Source organism: Anomaloglossus baeobatrachus, chromosome 4 (assembly GCF_048569485.1).
Source record: "Anomaloglossus baeobatrachus isolate aAnoBae1 chromosome 4, aAnoBae1.hap1, whole genome shotgun sequence".
NCBI classification, from domain to species: domain Eukaryota; kingdom Metazoa; phylum Chordata; class Amphibia; order Anura; family Aromobatidae; genus Anomaloglossus; species Anomaloglossus baeobatrachus.
In genome coordinates, this window is record NC_134356.1 from 337,264,258 (window position 1) to 337,282,844 (window position 18,587).

The following is an 18,587-nucleotide window of genomic DNA, read 5'->3' on the forward strand; positions in this document are numbered from 1 at the left end:
TCATGGCCAAAAGTGTTGGCACCCTTGAAATTGTTCCAGAAATGAAGCATTTCTTCAAGGAAATTATTGCAATTGCACGTTTTGTCATACAGATGTTTATTTCTCTTGTGAGTATAGGAACAACACAAAAAAAAGAGGAAAAAAAAGGCAAATTGGACATAATTTCACACTAAACCCCCAAATGGGCCGACAAAATTGTTGGTATTCTCATCTTAATATTTGGTGGCACACCCTTTGGGCTCAATCGCTTCCTATAACCATCAACAAGCTTCTTACACCTCTCGACTGGAGTTTTGGACCGCTCTTCTTTTGCAAACTGCTCCAGACCTTTCTTATTTGAAGGACACCTTTTCCCAACAGCAATTTTACAATCTCTCCACAGGTGTTCAATGGGATTTAGATTCAAACTCATTACTGACCCCATCAGAACTCTCCAGCGGGTTTTTCTATTCATTTCATGCTTCATAAAGTATGTTTGGGGTCATTGTGCTGTTGTAAGACCCATCACCTAAGACACAAACCCAGATTTCTGACACTGGGCACTACATTCCAACCCAAAATCCTTTGGTATTCTTCAGATTTCATGATGCCTTGCACACAATCAAGGTACTCAGTATTTGACTGTAGGCACTGTGCACTTCATCCCATTTTCAGAAAACAGGAGAATGATGTGCTTTACCAAATGCTATATCTTGGTCTCATCTGTCCACAAGATGTTTTCACAGAAGGATTTTGACTTACTCAAGTACATTTTGGCAAACTTCAGTGTGATGCTAGTCACTACCATACGACAAAATATTTTGTATAGACAAAAGGGTTGTCAGGAAAGTTGGGTTCTGGTAACAGGAGGACACATATGATCATTAGGGGTGAACAGAGGCGTAGTCTGGTCACAATCCGAGGTTCAGAATACCAGGAGAGTACGTAGTAGATATATAGGAGAAAGCAGAGATGTGGTCAAGTAACAGTCCAGGCTCAAAGGCAGGCGATCAGGACAGGAACAGGGAGAGGGCAGAGAGAAGTCAAATAAAATTGTGGGGTCAGAAAACCAAGATCAGAACACAAGCCAACACATAAGCTAACAGCCATACAACAGAAAATACAACTGGCAAGGTTCTGGGGGAGCATGCTCAGTAAAGAAGCCTAAGCAATTACTCGGAAGGAGGAACAGCTGAGTAACCAGCCCCTCCTTCCGATTCCAGAACCAACCTGGAATCCTGTGTAGTAAACCAAGCTGCCAGTTCAGTATCAAAGGAAGGTAAGATGCTCTGCACAGAGGTATAATATCACTGCCAGGTCTGTAAGCACCACAGAGCATCTCCAAGTGTGGAAGATGTTCTGCACAGAGGAATCGTGACATGCAGTCTAGCTTTTTTCAGTTTGTGTCAGCAAAGGGGTTCTCATAGGTCTCCTGCTATACTGTTTCATTTCCTTCAAATGTTGATGGATAGTTCATGCTGACACTGATGTACCCTGAACCTGCAAGACAGCTTGAATTTCTTTGGAACTTGATTGGGGCTTCTTATCCACCATCCGTACTATCCTGCTTTGCAACTGTTCATCAATTTTTTATGCCATTAACATCCAGGGAAATTAGCTACGGGGCCATAGATTGTAAACTTCTTGATTATGTTGCGCCCTTTGGATAAAGGAACATCAAGATATCTGGAGATGGACTTGAAATCTTGAGATTGTTGGTATTTTTTTCAACAATTGTGATTGTCAAGTCCTTAGACAGTTTTCTTCTCCTCTTCCTGTTCTCCATTCTAATGCCGGCGTCACACGGTACGATATATCATACGATATGTCGTCGGGGTCACGTCGTTAGTGACGCACATCCGGCATCGTTCGAGATATCGTACCGTGTGACACCTCCGAACAACTGTGAACGAGCAAAAATACTCACCTTATCGTTGCTCATTGACACGTCGTTCATTTTCAAAATGTCGGTCCACCTGTGCTCCGGTTGTTCATCGTTCCTGAGGCAGCACACATCACTCTGTGTGACACCCCGGGAACGACAAACACAGCTTACTTGCGTCCCGCTGGCAATGTGAAAGGAAGGATGTGGGCGGGATGTTACGTCCCACTCATCTCCGCCCCTCCGCTTCTATTGGCCGGCGGCTGTGTGACGTTGCTGTGACGCCGAACGTCCCTCCCCCTTCAGGAAGAGGATGCTCGCCGCCCACAACGAGGTCGTCCGGCAGGTAAGTACTTGTGATGGGGGGGGAAACGACTTTGTGCGCCATGGGCAACAAATTGCCCGTGCTGCACAAATGACGGGCGGGTGCGATCGCTTATGCGATTTATCGTCCCGTTTGACGCCGGCATTAGTGTGGCACGCACAAACACGATGCAAAGATTAAGTCAAATTCTCCCCTTTTTATCTGGTTTCAGGTGTGATTTTCATATTTCCCACACCTGATACTGGCCATAAGTGAGTTTGATCGAACATCAAATGCTGAAAACAAGGTTGGTTACCCACTATTTTGGAAAGGTGCCAACAATTTTGTCCAGTCCATTTTTGGGCCTTTGTGTTTAATTATGTCCAATTTGCCTTTTTTTCTAAGTTTTTTTTGTGGTGTTCCAATACACACAATGGAAATAAACTTATGTATGATAAAATATGTGTAATTGCAATGATTTTCTTTTGAGAATTACTTTATTTATTTTTTTTAACAATTTCAAGGGTTTCAACACTTTTGGCATTGACTGTGTACTCTACAATATCCAAAGTGGGTTCTAGAACTTATATACCTATATATATATGATACACTGTTCTGGGATTTTATAATCTCCTCTATACCAATTTTCTGATCTTGCCCCTTCTTAAAAGTTGGTATTTGGTACAGGCAGCCACCTTGCTGCAGATTGTCCATCATTTACATTATTAAAAAAAAGAAGAAAAATCTTTGAGATGGGTGCTGACATGGTGAAGCTGAGGATAAAAAATGCAAGAGATATTGAAAGAAAAAAAAAATTAATGTTCATTAAAAGACAGCAACACACATCTAAATTGATCTTATTTCTTTCTCAGTCCATTCTAGCCTGACAAAGAAATCTGATCATCTGATATGCGTTGTTGTATTTTAATAAATGTTCATTGTTTTTTCAATACCACTTCCATCTGTTATCCTTGTCTTTAGGCCTAAGCCACACGGCATGAAAATCGCATTCCACTCGGACTAATATTAAGGGGGCTTTACACGTAGCGATATCGCTAGCGAGCGTACCCGCCCCCGTCGTTTGTGCATCACGGGCAAATCGCTGCCCGTGGCGCACAATATTATTAGGAGCCGTCACACGGACTTACCTGCCTAGCGACGTCACTGTATCTGGCGAACCACCTCCTTTCTAAGGGGGCGGTTCGTGCGGCGTCACAGCGGCGTGATTAAGCGGCCGCCCAATAGAAGGGGAGGGGCGGAGATGAGCGGCCGTAACGTCCCGCCCACCTCCTTCCTTCCTCATTGCCGACGGCGGCAGGTAAGCTGTAGTTCGTCATTCCTGGGGTGTCACACATAGCGATGTGTGCTGCCTCTGGAACGACGAACAACCTGTGTCCTCAACAATCAACGATTTTTTGAAAATGAGCGACGTGTCAACAATGGACGATTTTTTGAGTATTTTCCATCGTTAACAGCCGCTCGTTGGTGTCACACGCAACGATATCGCTAACGATGCCGGATGTGCGTCACGAAATCTGTGACCCCGGCGATATATCGTTAGATACGTCGTTGCGTATAACGGGGCCTTTAGTCTATGTGTCAGCACCCATGAGCGATTATTTTCTCAGCCCTAATCGGACCGAAAAAACAATCACAGCATGCTGCGACTGTAATGCGCTCCTGTTTTCTCTCGTACCCATTCAAGTCTATGGGGTGAGAGAAAAATCGCACTGCACTCGCAGTACACCGGTGTACCGCGAGTGCAGAGCAAGAATGGCAATAGCCAGCTATGGAGGAGAGAGGGAGATAAATCCCTCCCATCCCTCCTCAGAGCCAGCCCGACCCTCCTCAGCACTGGCCTGCCCCTCCTCAGTGCCAGCCCGTCCCCCGCAGCTGAGGTCCGATTGCATGATTGGACCTCAGTCGCAGGGACACTTGCATGACACACTGCTCTGCTGTACTGCCAGCATGAGCCGAGTGTCATGCGAAGGGATAGCAGTAATCCACGTGTGGCCGCAGCCTTACTGTGACAGTGCCCACTACAACAATTTTTTCCTTCTTTTTGTTTTTAATTGCTTTAATGAGACACCCTGCTGTCTTGAATGGGTGGCGCAGCAGCCCATACAAGGTATACCACTATCAGTTTTATCAGAGTAGAAATCTATGTTAGGTTTGATGAATGGACAGCCCAAAGATGGACAAAATTTATCAAGAGGTTGTGTACCTTTTAATAAATATGGACATGTCTTATTCCCGCAATATTTAAAATAAAAAATAAATGAATCTTTATTTTTATATAGCGCTAACATATTCCGCAGCGCTTTACATACATCAGGAACACTGTCCCCATTGGGGCTCACAATCTAAATTCCCTATCTGTATGTTTTTGTAGTGTGGGAGGAAACCGAAGTACCCGGAGGAAACCCAGCAAACATGGGGAGAACATACAAACTCCTTGCAGATGCTGTCCTTGATGGGATTCAAACCCCAGCGCTGCAAGACTACAGTGCTAACCACTGAGCCACTTAGCCAATAAGCTTTATTCATGCAGTTCAATTAGTATTGAAACACCAGTCTTGATAAATTCCCAAGTGCCCAAAGCTAAATGGCCAGCCCTTAAATTATTATTTCAATAATACCACCTACTTCATGTCAATACCTATCAAACTACTATTACAGTACATATCAAGGTCTCCCAGTACATGTAACCTAAGGGTAAGGTCATAACCTAGAGACTGCAGCATGGTTAAATTGCAAATTGGCAATAAAAACTTTATAAAACAAGCTTTCAGTACTGTGCCTATTAACATTTTAGGTACGCTGTTAGTGTAGCCTTTATTTCTCTGACGCCTCATTGGGGGACACAGGACCATGGGTGTTATGCTGCCTATCCATAGGAGGACACTAAGTAGATGAAAAAGCATAGCTCCTCCTCTGCAGTATACACCCCCTGGCCGGGCCAGGCAACCTCAGTTTTAGCTTAGTGTCTGTAGGAGGCACTTCCTTTCAAGGTTTGTTATTTTTTGAGGGCGACGGTTTCCTTTTGGGACCGATCTCCCACTACTATCAATGGGCGGGAACGTGGAGTGTCGCCTTACTGTACCCCCTCCTGCGACGCTGGATCCTGGGCTGGATGACGGGTTCCACAGACACCGATTTTCCAAAGCCCAGGGTTGAGGCCTGTGCCCCTATAGCCCAATTCCTCAACCCCTCTTTGCAGGCTCTGAGTTGAATATGGCACCAATTCCTCAGCTCCTCTTTGCAGGCTCTGAGTTGAATATGGCACCGGTGTGACCGGACACAGCAAGCTGACTCTGCTATTTTCACTGCCTGGACTGAAGCAGTGTTTTAAGGTGAGATCCCCCCTGACTGGTCTCCCAGACAAAGGGAGAAAAGACGCTGCAGGGAAGGCTCCCAGACAAGGATCCTGCACACACAGTGTTAACTTTCTCTAGCTTGCTGGCTGGAGGAGGGGGGAAGTCACTCCTGTTTGCAGAAAGTCCTGCAGATAATTTCCCGGTGGCAGGGGGAGGGCCCAGGGCTCAGGGACTCACGCTGTTTATTTGCTCTAGCAGAAAAGCTGGCTGATAACCACCAGTGACAAGCTGTGTGCAGACTGGAGGGAGAGGGAGGAAAACTATCAGAAGCTCCCTTCCCGCCATTTTTTACTACCCACAGCAGTGGGGGGCACACTGACTTCATCTTCGCGCTCTTTTAGTGCTAAGCCCCGCCCCCCGCAGCCGCGATAAGCCCCACCCCCCCAGGAAAGCATGCGAAGATCTCCATAGAGCTTAATCCTTCCTGAGGACAGGGCCATCGGCTGATTCTGGTGAGGTGCTTGTTTCACTTGTAGCTCTGCTGAGCATTGCTCCCCCTCCTGGCATACTCCTATTAGGAACATGCAGAATTCTAAGGGCACTAAGAGTGTTAAGGCCCACATAGTCTATTATTAAGCCTGCACTGCCTGCCACGCTGAGCTACCACGTAAACACACCTCTTCTCTCTGTGAGTCCTGTGCCTCTATAGCCCCCCAAGACCCACCTGCCACCACCGCCGCAACAGTCAGCCCAGAGCCTAGGGCTCCAAGCCCACCGGAATGGGCACAGTTTCTGTCCCAATCCATGGAAAAATGGTCACAGTATCTGGTTCTGGCTATGCAATGTCGTCCTCCACACCCTTCTGGGTCCCTGGACGGAACGCAGCCTGAGTATACCACTATGGAGGATCCTTCTGAGGTAATCCGGGCACATGCTTCACCGGTTGCAGGGATCAGGAAAAGAGCACACGGCCGGGTGTCTCCAGCGGGCTCTCCCTCGGGAGCACACAGGGCAGGCTCTCCCACACGCTCCACGGCTTCTGAAGAGCTGGAGGAGGGAGAATGCTGTTTATACCAAGAGGATTCCTTGGTTTCAGCCTCCCCAGATGATCAAACTGCAATAGACTTCCTTATAGCAGCAATCAACCAAACTCTGCATGTGGAAGATCCCCCATCCACTACCACTGACCATGCGGTCTCCTTTAAGAGGGCAAGGAAACCCCAAAAGGTTTTCTTTGATCACCCAGAGTTTCAGGATATCCTCACAAAGCAAAGGGAGAAGTCTGACAGGCGCTTCGGTAACCGAAAACTCATGGAGTCCCAGTACCCTTTTGCCTCACCTGCCCCTAAGTGCTGGGCCAATCCGCCCTCGTTCGTCCCCCCGGTCTCCCGCCTTACCACAAAGACGCTCCTGTATTTACCCGATGGTTCCTCCATCAAGGACCTGACAGACAGACAGGTGGAGCACCTCGCCCGCTCTACTTTTGAGGCTGCGGGTTCCTCCCTCTCGCCCTCCTTTGTCGCTGTGTGGGTCGCAAAGGCGATCTCGGTCTGGTCAGAATCCCTTAACACTTCGCTTGAGGAATCCCAGTTCACTCATACCTTCACAGAGGTAACAGCTCAAATTGCCGCTGCGGCGGAGTACCTCATGCAGGCCTCCATGGATGCTGCTACCTGCGCAGCGTTTACTGCCTCAAATACCATAGCCATCCGTAGAGCTCTCTGGCTCCGACAATGGTGAGCGGACTCTGCCCCCAAGAAGTCTCTCACGGGCCTTCCCTTTTTTCCAGGCCGATTGTTTGGCGAACGTCTGGACAAGCTCATTTCTGATGCCACGGGAGGAAAGAGTACCTCCCTCCCCCAGCTGAAGTCCATGACGTCCTTCACCAGACGTCCACAGTCCTCTTTCCGCTCCTTTCGGAACTCATTTGCTGTCCCCGCCACCAGCCGCAGACTACGCAGGGACCGACCTTCTCAGCTCTCCCCGAAACCCACTTTGTCATGGCAGCCTAGACCGAAACAGTCCAGGACTAGGGAGACTCGGCCACGGCGTTTTCCCCCCTCATGACTCCTTCGGCGCCCCGGAAGACACACTCATAGTAGGAGGTCGACTGCGGCTCTTTCATCACATCTGGGCTGCCGCCTCAGACGACAAATGGGTGCGAGACCTTGTGTCTTCCGGTTACCACATAGAATTTCGGACCCGACCCCCGAGTCGGTTCTTTCTCTCAAACCCCCCAAAGACTCGAAAATGACGTGAAGCTTTTTTCTCAGCAATCCACTCGCTCCAAACAGCAGGAGTGATAATACCTGTCCCAGACGACGAGAAGTTCGGGGGTTTTCATTTCAACCTCTTTGTGGTCCCCAAAAAGGATGGGTCAGTTCGACCCATCCTGGACTTCAAACACCTAAACAAACATGTGCACGTACGGAGATTCAGAATGGAGTCCCTAAGGTCCATTATTGCATCCATGGTCGAAGGGGAATTCCTGCCTCCATAGACATCAAGGCCGCGTACCTGCACATACCCATCGCCCCAGATCACCAAAAGTTCCTCCGCTTCGCAATTCAGGACTCCCACTTTCAATTCGTAGTTCTACCCGTCGGCCTTGCCACCGCACCAAGGGTCTTCACCAAAGTCATGGCGGCCGCCATGAGCGTCCTTCACGCCAGGGGAGTAGTCGTTCTCCCTTACTTGGACGACCTCCTCATCAAGTCCCCCTCCTTCCGCGACTGCTCAACCAGCGTACAGATCACTGTGGACACTCTATCCCGCTTAGGGTGGCTAGTGAATCTGGACAAATCATCCCCGATCCCATCACGATCCACCACCTTCCTGGGCATGTCCCTGGATACCTGTTGGGGCTTGATCCTTCTCCCTCAGGACAAGGCGATCGCTCTTCAACGAGCGGTACGCTGCCTTCTACGTCCTCCGTCTCGCTCCATTCGATTCAGCATGAAAGTGCTTGGCAGGATGGTGGCAGCTATAGAACCAGTACCCTTTGCTCAACTGCACCTCCGCCCACTGCAGCTAGCCCTTCTAGCGGCCTGGGACAAGAGCCCCTTCTCCCTGGACAGACATCTTCCCCTGACGCCTTCAGTCAGGTACGCACTCCGCTGGTGGCTTCGGTCCTCATCCCTATCGAAGGGGAGATCTTGGCTTGTCCTGACCACGGACGCCAGCCTCCTAGGCTGGGGAGCAGTGTACCGGCACCACACTGCTCAAGGACGTTGGATGCCCCAGGAGTCTTTCCTACCCATAAACATCCTGGAACTCCGCGCGATCTTCCTCGCGCTCAGAGCATTCTGCCCTCTGCTAGCGGGTCGTCAGATTCGAGTCCAATCGGACAATGTGACAGCTGTAGCCCATATCAATCGGCAGGGGGGCACCCGCAGCAAAGCGGCTTATCTCGAGGCCCACAAGATCCTCAGCTGGGCCGAATCATCGGGATCAGTGATATCAGCGGTACACATACCGGGGGTAGAGAACTGGGCAGCAGAATTTCTAAGTCACCAAGGCCTGGCCGCCGGAGAATGGTCTCTCCACCCTTTCTACACATCTGCACTCGCTGGGGCACACCAGACGTGGACCTAATGGCCTCAAGGTTGAATGCAAAGGTACCCGCGTTCATAGCCAGGTCACGCAACCCGCAGTCCATCGGCGCGGATGCTCTAGTCTGCTCCTGGCACCAATTCCGCCTGCCTTACATATTTCCACCTCTACCCCTGCTGCCGCGGGTAATCAGGAAGATCAAGGCAGAGGGAGTCCCAGTGATACTGATAGCACCGGACTGGCCCAGGCGCGCCTGGTACGCCGAATTAGTACAAATGCTCACAGACGCACCTTGGCGCCTTCCAGACATCCCAGACTTGCTGACCCAAGGGCCCATTTCCCATCAGAACTCCAGAGCCCTGAAGCTGATGGCATGGTCATTGAGACCTGGGTATTAACAAGAGCGGGATTCTCCCCCGCGGTTATTTCCACCATGATCAGCGCCCGAAAGCCTGCTTCATCCCGCATTTACCACCTTACGTGGAAAATCTTCCTTTCATGGTGCAGGGAAACTAACGTCCAGCCTATGCCTCTGGCCATCCCCAGAATTCTCGACTTTCTACAGTCTGGCTTGCAAGCGGGGTTGGCTCTCAGTTCCCTTAAAGGGCAGGTCTCAGCGCTCTCAATCTTCTACCAATGCCGCCTGGCTCAAAAACCGCAAGTCAAGACCTATCTCCAGGGCGTTTCCCATCTAGTTTCCCCGTACAAACGGCCGCTGGAACCATGGGACCTCAACCTCGTTTTGGACGGTCTCCAGAGGTCTCCCTTTGAACCCCTCAAGGAATCCTTCCTTGCTCTTCTGTCCTGGAAGGTAACATTCCTGGTGGCAATTACGTCCATCAGACGGGTTTCGGAGCTAGCAGCACTCTCTTACCGCGAGCCTTTTCTGATCTTTCACCAGGACAAGGTGGTTCTGCGCCCCCTTCCGGATTTCCTTCCAAAGGTTCTTACCCCATTTCATTTGAACGAGGACATTGTTCTGCCTTCCTTTTGTCCACACCCAGTTCATAGAGTGGAAAGGTCTCTGCATTCGTTAGACCTCGTCAGAGCTCTCAGATATTACATATCCAGGACAGCCCCCTTTAGGAAAACTGACTCTTTATTCGTCATTCCTGAGGGGCCTAAGAAGGGACAGGCAGCTTCAAAGGCGACTCTGGCTCGCCGGATTCGCTCTGCGATCCAGGAAGTCTACCGCTTGCAACTCAAGCCCATTCCTAGTGGGCTGCGGTCTCATTCCACGCAAGCAGTTGGCGCTTTGTGGGCCATTCGGCATCAGGCTTCAGTGGAACAGGTGTGTAAGGCTGCGACCTGGTCTAGCCTACATACGTTTTCAAAGCATTACAGAGTCCATACCCAGGTTTCAACTGAGGCAAATCTGGGTAGGAAAATTCTGCAAACGGCAGTAGAGCACCTCTCTCAGTAGGCGCTCAAGGCTGCCTGGGACTGGTTCCTAGTCCTTGGGTTGTGTCGTCTTTTTTTATGTTTCCCACCCATGGACTGCTTTAGGACGTCCCCTGGTCCTGTGTCCACCAATGAGGCGTCAGAGAAAAACGGATTTTTGTGTACTCACCATAAAATCGTTTTCTCTTAGCCATCATTGGGGGACCCAGCACCCACCCTGTTGCCCTGTTGGGCCTTGGTTCTCTCAGTACCTTATTTGGTTATGACTCTTCTTTTCTCATGTTCCTCTGTTGAGAAGTTTTTACTGTTTTTTTCTCCTACTGCTTGTGTACTAAAACTGAGGTTGCCTGGCCCGGCCAGGGGGTGTATACTGCAGAGAAGGAGCTATGCTTTTGCATCTACTTAGTGTCCTCCTATGGATAGGCAGCATAACACCCATGGTCCTGTGTCCCCCAATGATGGCTAAGAGAAAACGATTTTACGGTGAGTACACAAAAATCCGTTTTTTACCGTTTACATATAGAATAAGAAATGAGCTCCACAGTGACATGATCTTGCCTAGACACTTAGGGGCACTTTGCACACTGCGACATCGCAGGTGCGATGTCGGTGGGGTCAAATTGAAAGTGACGCACATCCGGCATCGCATGCGACATCGCAGTGTGTAAAGGCTGGATGATACGATTAACGAGCGCAAAAGCGTCGTAATCGTATCATCGGTACAGCGTCGGCGTAATCCATAATTACGCTGACGCTATGGTCCGATGTTGTTCCTCGCTCCTGCGGCAGCACACATCGCTGTGTGTGAAGTCGCAGGAGCGAGGAACGTCTCCTACCGGCCTCACTGCGGCTTCCGTAGGATATGCGGAAGGAAGGAGGTGGGCAGGATGTTTACATCCTGCTCATCTCCGCCCCTCCGCTCTGATTGGCCGCCTGCCGTGTGACGTCGCAGTGACGCCGCACGACCCGCCCCCTTAACAAGGAGGCGGGTCGCCGGCCACAGGGACGTCGCACGGCAGGTGAGTGTGTGTGTGAAGCTGGCGTAGCGATAACTTTCGCTACGCCAGCTATCACCACATATCGCTGCTGCGACGGGGGCGGGCACTATCGCACTCGGCATCGCAGCATCGGCCTGCGATGTCGTAGTGTGCAAAGCCCGCCTAACCCTAGTGTTTAACTAATGATAAAACTCTCAGCATAGCAATAAAACTAGATATAGTGAATACCTATTCTTAGTTTAAAAAAAATATTGTATTGAATATGTGTATTTAAATGGAAGAGGGTCCAGGGTCCTGGATTCAAATCCCACCCAGTACAACATCATCAAGGAGTTTATATGTTCTCTTGTTCGCGTGACTTTCCTCCGGGTTCTCTGGTTTCCTCCCACACTCCAAAGACATAAGCGGGCTTTACACGCTACAACAAATCTAACGATGTTGTTATAGCATGTGACAGCTACATGCGATTGCGATTGAACGTAAAACCGTTCATCGCACGCACGTCGCTCAAAACCTAAAAATTGAACGTCGGATTGTTCAATGTTCCCGAGGCAGCACACATCGCAGTGTGTGACACCCTGGGAACGATGAACTGCAGCTTACCTGCGTCCGCGGCTCCTGCCGGCAATGCGGAAGGAAGGAGGTGGGCAGGATGTTTACGTCCGGCTCATCTCCGCCCCTCCGCTTCTATTGGCCGGCTGCCGTGTGACGTCGCTGTGACGCTGAACGTCCCTCCCACTCCAGGAAGTGGATGTTCGCCGCCCACATCGAGGTCGTATGGAAGGGTAAGTACGTGTGACAGCAATTAATCGTTTGTGTGACACGGTCAACAAATTGAACGTGCCGCACATACGATGGGGGCGGGTCACATCGCATACAATATCGTATGCAGAATTTAAAGGTGTAAAGCAGGCTTTACCGATAAGGAATTTAGATTGTGAGCCCTGATGGGGACAAAAATTTAAATTTCTGTAAAGCACTGCGAAATTTGATGGTCCTATTAAGCAAAAGTATAATATTAGTAAAAAATGCTAACCACCATGTCATTTTTCCTAAGGGTTACCACAAGCCCAAAGCTTACATTGCTGCTCAAGGACCTTTGAAATCAACTGCAGAAGATTTCTGGAGAATGTTATGGGAGCATGGTGTAGAAGTTATTGTCATGATAACAAACCTGGTTGAGAAGGGAAGAGTAAGTATTTACAAATCCAAAAAAAATAATTTGCAATTAAAATATGTAGTTCATTTTAGTTAATTTGTTGATTAAAAGATGATCAGAATTACCACTATTTTCTTCCCTAGAGAGTAATAGATATATACTGCACAAAGTAAAGACGTTGTCCACTACTTTAACATTGATGGACTATCCTTAGCATAGCTCTTCAATGTCTGATCGGCCTCTGGTCTAATCAGCTATTTTCAATGCTAGTGGTGGCAGCCTGTGTAGCCAGAAATGCTCAGTTCCCAACTACTCCCATGTGCAGTATCCACCCAGCTACTGCCACCATCTGAAGTCGCAGCAGCTCCAGAACTGAACATTTCTGGCCACCTGCTGCCTCTGGCCCTGAGAACAGCTGGTGGTGTACGAGCCGATCAGACATAGATAACCTATCCTAAGGATAGGCCATCAATGTTAAAGTAGGGGACAACTTTTTTAAGCTAAATTCTAGTCAGTTTTGCTTATTCATGATAATAATTTGCTATTACTCTTTATTCCCAACACAGAAATGCTAGGAGATTAAGTACTCTTAAAGACTAAATTCAGCATTTCCCCATAGAAACTACAACTCATGTTATGGACTACAGTTAGGTCCAGAAATATTTGGACAATGGCAGAATCATCATGATTTGGACTCTGCACGCCACTATTTTTATTTAAAATGTAAACAACCAAAGTATGTTGACCCCAACACAGTATCATCCCCAACTGTGACCCCCCCCACACAGCTGTGTAATCGGTTTACCTACAGTATAATGGCCCCCACACCACTACACAATGTATAAAGGCTCCCACTAGCCCTCAAAACAATGACTACCACACAACCCTTCTCACAGTATGATGGACCCCACACAATCCTTCACAATGTATAATTCCTTGCATACAGAGTAATGGCCCTCAAATAGCCAACCATGAAGTATAAATGCTCTCTCACAGCCCTCCAAATATTGTAATGGTCCTGACATAGCCTTCCATATAGCATAATTAGCCCCACATTGCCTTCCATATAGTATAATGCACTCCCCATAGTCTATTATATATTTAATGCATCTTCAATAGTCCTCTATATAGTATAATGCACTCCCCATAGTCCTCCATATATAATGCAGCCCCATAGTCCTTGATATGGCATAATGCATCCATAGTCCTCCATATAATGTAATGCACCCTCTGTAGTCCTCTATATAGTATAATGAACACCCCATAGTCCTACATATAGTATAATGAGCACCCCATAGTCCTCCATATAGTATAATGCACCCCCATAGTCCTCCATACAGTCTAATGCAAAGCCCATGGCCCTCCATATAGTATAATGAGCCCCCCATAGTATTCCATATACTATAATGCATCACAGTGTCCTCTATATAGTATAATGCACCCCATAGTCCTCAAAAGAGTATAATGCACACCCTTTGTCCTCAGTATAGTATAATGAAAACTCCGTAGTGCTCCATGCCATGTAGTATAATGCACAGCCCATAGTTCTCCATATAGTATAATGAACACCCTATAGTCCTCCATATATTATAATGAACACTCCATAGTCCTCCACGTAGTATAATGCACCCCCCATAGTCCTCAATATGGTATAATGCACCTACATCGTCTTCGTTATAATATAATGCACCTGTCATAGTCATCCAGATAATATAATATACCCTCCATAGTCCTCCATCTATAATGCACCCTCCATAGTCTTCCATATAGTATAATGCACCCCAATAGTCCTCCATATAGTATAATGCACAGCCCTTAGTCCTCCATATAGTATAATGCACTCCATAGATTTTCTTATAATGTAATGCACCCCATAGTCATCCCTATAACATAATGCACCCCATAGTCCATCATATAATATAATGCACCCTCCATAGTCCTCCATATATATTGCACCCCCCATAATTCTTCATATAGTATATGTTACGTCCGGGTGGTGGAAGCACTGGACCGTACACCGATGTCCCCTGAGGAGGCAGCCAGGCCGGTCACCCCGCCAGAGGGTCCTGATGCACGGCAGCCGAAGCACTATAGGTAGCTGGACAGTCCGTAGAGGAGCAGGAAAGGTGGATGATGCTGAACCCACGGAGTTCTGAACTGTAGTCCGGGTGACGAGGCTCAGGGTCCGAGGCCAGGTTGTAGGGTCAGGCGGGATCCGGAACCTGCTGAGCGATGGAACGGGTCACCGAACGGAGCCAGGGACTGGAGACTGGCGGAGCTGCTGAGGTGGTGGGGCATCTGCCGAAGTCACCGTCAGGGTCCAGGGATGGACTTGGTTCGGAGCGACTGGCGTGGCAGGACAGGCTCTACGAGACAGGACAGGGTTAATGCAAGGCAAAGCACAAGGCAAAGCAATACGGGGACCTGAACACTAGCTTGCTAAACACGTAGAACAGGCCCCGCCCACCAGGAAAGAGAAACCTTATATACCCTGTACCTGTCTATGCAATATCCTGTTTCTGGGTGCTGGCCCTTTAAGAAAGGGTCAATGACCGCTCGCGCGCCCTAATGCGCATGCGCGAGGCCCGTGTGCCAGAAGCCAGTCCAGGAAGCGGTGAGGAGGAAGCAGGAGCGCCCGGCTGGGAGTCCCACGTCGCAGAGGAGCGCCGGGAGCGGGGAGCTGGACGCATGGGGGCCGCAGGCGGGGACGAGGAGGCCGGGACCGGAGTGGTGAGCAGGGGACGCCGCCGGGGAGCAGGGAGCGGGCCACGGAGACCGGAGAACGGGACCAGGGGACCGGGAAGCGTGACAGTACCCCCTCCCCCACGCCCCCCCCCCCCGCAAGTGGGACAGGAAGGCACGAATCAGAGGAGTGCCAACATTCTCCCGGGGCTCCCAGGACCTATCCTCGGGACCATAACCCGCCCAGTCTACCAGGAAGTATTGCCGACCTCGCACGGTCTTCATGGCCACGATATCCCTTACCGCATAGATGTCATCGTCAGCAATAGGAGGGGGAGCAGTACCGACCTCAGCGGAGAAGGGACCAAGGACAACAGGCTTGAGCAAGGAGACATGGAAGGAGTTGGGTATCCGCATCGTGGCCGGAAGCTGCAGCTTGTAGGAGACCGCATTGATCCTGCTGATGATCTTGAACGGCCCGATGTAGCGAGGACCCAACTTGTACGAGGGTAACTTCAATCGGACATATCTGGATGCAAGCCAGACCAGATCACCTGGGGAGAAACACTGGGGATCCAGGCGCCTCTTGTCCGAATGTCTCTTCATCCGTAAGGAAGCACGTTCTAGGGACGACTTGACAGAGTTCCATATGGCTGAAAAGTCCCGAACCAGAGTATCTGCTGCGGGGACGTCGGAAGCCGAGGATACTGGCAACGGGACAGAAGGCTGCAGTCCATAAACGATCTGAAAGGGAGAGCTGGAGGTGGACTCACTGATGTGCTGGTTATGGGAGAACTCAGCCCAAGGTAGGAGCGTGGACCAATCGTCATGATGGATGTTGACGTAGTGGCGCAGGAAGGAGGTCAGGATCTGATTGACCCGTTCCACTTGGCCATTCGACTGAGGATGGTAGGCCGAAGAAAAGTCCAAGGACACTCCCAGATGTTTGCAGAGAGCCCTCCAGAAGCGGGAGGTAAACTGAGATCCTCTGTCAGACACAATGTGTGCGGGGAAACCATGCAATCGGAATATGTGCTGTATGAAGGAGTCAGCTAGCTCCTGGGCAGAGGGCAACCCTGCCATGGGAACGAAGTGAGCCATCTTTGAGAAGCGATCCACCACAACCCATATGACCGTGTGTCCGGAGGATAAGGGTAAGTCCGTAATGAAGTCCATTGCGATATGTTGCCACGGAACGGAAGGAATGGGCAAAGGCAGAAGACGTCCATAGGGTAGGTGCTTGGGTGTCTTGTTCCGGGCACAGGATGGACAGGCTGAGACGAAGGTTGCGACGTCTTTACGGAGGGACGGCCACCAGTAGTGACGGACAATCGTACTCCAAGTCTTCTTCTGACCAGCATGGCCGGCGATCTTAGAAGCATGGCCCCAGTGCAGGACTCTCTGTCTGTCCGTATCTGAGACATACGTTTTCCCAGGGGGTATCTGCGTTAGAGCGACAGGAGTCACCGGAATGACTTTACTGGGGTTGATGATGGGCTGGAACGTCTCCTCCTCCAACTCCACGGGCACGAAGGATCTGGACAGAGCGTCTGCCCGCACGTTCTTATCCGCAGGCCGGAAATGGAGTTGGAAATCAAATCGAGCAAAGAACAGGGACCAGTGGGCTTGTCGTGGATTCAGTCTTTGGGCAGACCGCAGGTACTCCAGATTCTTGTGGTCCGTGTATATGATTACAGGGTATACAGCTCCCTCCAAGAGGTAGCGCCATTCCTCCAAGGCCAGCTTCACGGCCAGTAGCTCCCGATCCCCAATGGTGTAGTTGCGTTCGGGTGCCGAAAAGCTCTTGGAGAAGAATCCACAAGTGATCATCTTTCCGGAGGGGGAGTTCTGCATCAACACTGCCCCGGCTCCTGAGGAGGAGGCAGCCACCTCTAAGGTGAACTGTCGGTTCAATTCAGGGCGATGGAGAACCGGGGAAGAAGCAAACGCCTGTTTCAAGGAGCAGAACGCGGCATCGGCCGCCGGGGACCAGTCCTTAGGATTAGCTCCTTTCTTAGTCAAGGCAGAGAGAGGTGCAGTCAAGGCAGAGAAATGCGGGATGAATTGACGGTAGTAGTTCGCAAAGCCAAGAAAGCGTTGGATAGCCTTCAGTCCGGAAGGAGGAGGCCAGTTGATGATGGCCGACACTTTCTCTGGGTCCATCTGCAGGCCAGTGTCCGAGATTACATAACCCAAGAAGGGAAGAGACGACTTTTCAAAGATGCATTTCTCGTACTTGGCGTACAGACGATTCTCTCTAAGCCTCTGGAGGACTAGCTGCACGTTCTCTCGGTGGGTTTGTAGATCTGGAGAGAAGACCAGGATGTCGTCCAGATACACCACCACACAGACATAGAGGAGATCTCTGAACACGTCGTTCACCAGCTCTTGGAAGACTGCCGGAGCATTACACAGACCAAAGGGCATGACACAATACTCGTAGTGCCCATCCCGAGTGTTGAAGGTGGTTTTCCATTCGTCTCCAGAGCGAATGCGAACCAGGTTATAGGCCCCACGGAGGTCCAACTTGGTGAACACACGGGCTCCTCGGAGCCGATCGAATAGTTCGGGGATGAGAGCCAGAGGGTATTTGTTCTTTACGGTGATCTGGTTTAATCCCCGGTAGTCAATGCAAGGGCGCAGGTCACCTTCCTTCTTTTTGACGAAGAAAAACCCTGCTCCGGCAGGGGACGAGGACCTCCGAATGAACCCCTTAGCTAGGCTCTCGGTGATATAGGCAGACATAGCTCATGTTTCAGCAGGGGACAAGGGGTATATCCGTCCTCGAGGAGGCGTAGTTCCTGGCAGTAACTCGATGGCACAGTCGTAGGGACGATGAGGCGGTAGTACCTCCGACTCCTTTTTATCAAACACGTCCGTAAAGGACCAGTAGGCAGAAGGCAGTCCTGGTAGAGACTCTGGAACCGGAGGGTGTCGAACGGGCTGGATGAATTTCAGACATCTCTCGTGACACGAGGAGCCCCATCGGGTGATTTCACCTGTACTCCAGCTGACCGATGGTTCATGTGTCCGTAGCCATGGAAGTCCCAGCAGGATCTGATGAGACATGCGCGGGAGGACGTAGAAGGTGATCTTCTCGGTGTGCAGAGCACCGATCCGTACTTCCACAGGCTTGGTGATCAGTGAGACGGTGTCAGAGAGGGGTTTCCCATCAACAGAGGCGATCACCAGCGGTTTTTCTAGTGGAAGGACAGGCACCTGGTACTTATCCACCGTGGCCTGCTGGATGAAGTTGCCTGCTGCTCCGGAATCGAGGTACGCCTCTGCCGTGAACCGGGTCTCTTCTGTAGTG

The 18,587-nt window shown here is 50.1% G+C and overlaps 1 protein-coding gene across 7 annotated transcripts in view; it reads left to right on the forward strand.

The window, feature by feature from the left end:
- Positions 1 to 18,587, forward strand: part of PTPRZ1 (protein tyrosine phosphatase receptor type Z1) — a 387,789-nt gene that overhangs the window by 304,013 nt on the left and 65,189 nt on the right. For all 7 annotated transcript variants that reach the window (XM_075345050.1, XM_075345051.1, XM_075345052.1 and 4 more), the window contains one exon: positions 12,491 to 12,625. In XM_075345050.1, the coding sequence (XP_075201165.1) occupies positions 12,491 to 12,625 (135 nt within the window). The remainder of the gene's footprint in view (positions 1 to 12,490; positions 12,626 to 18,587) is intronic.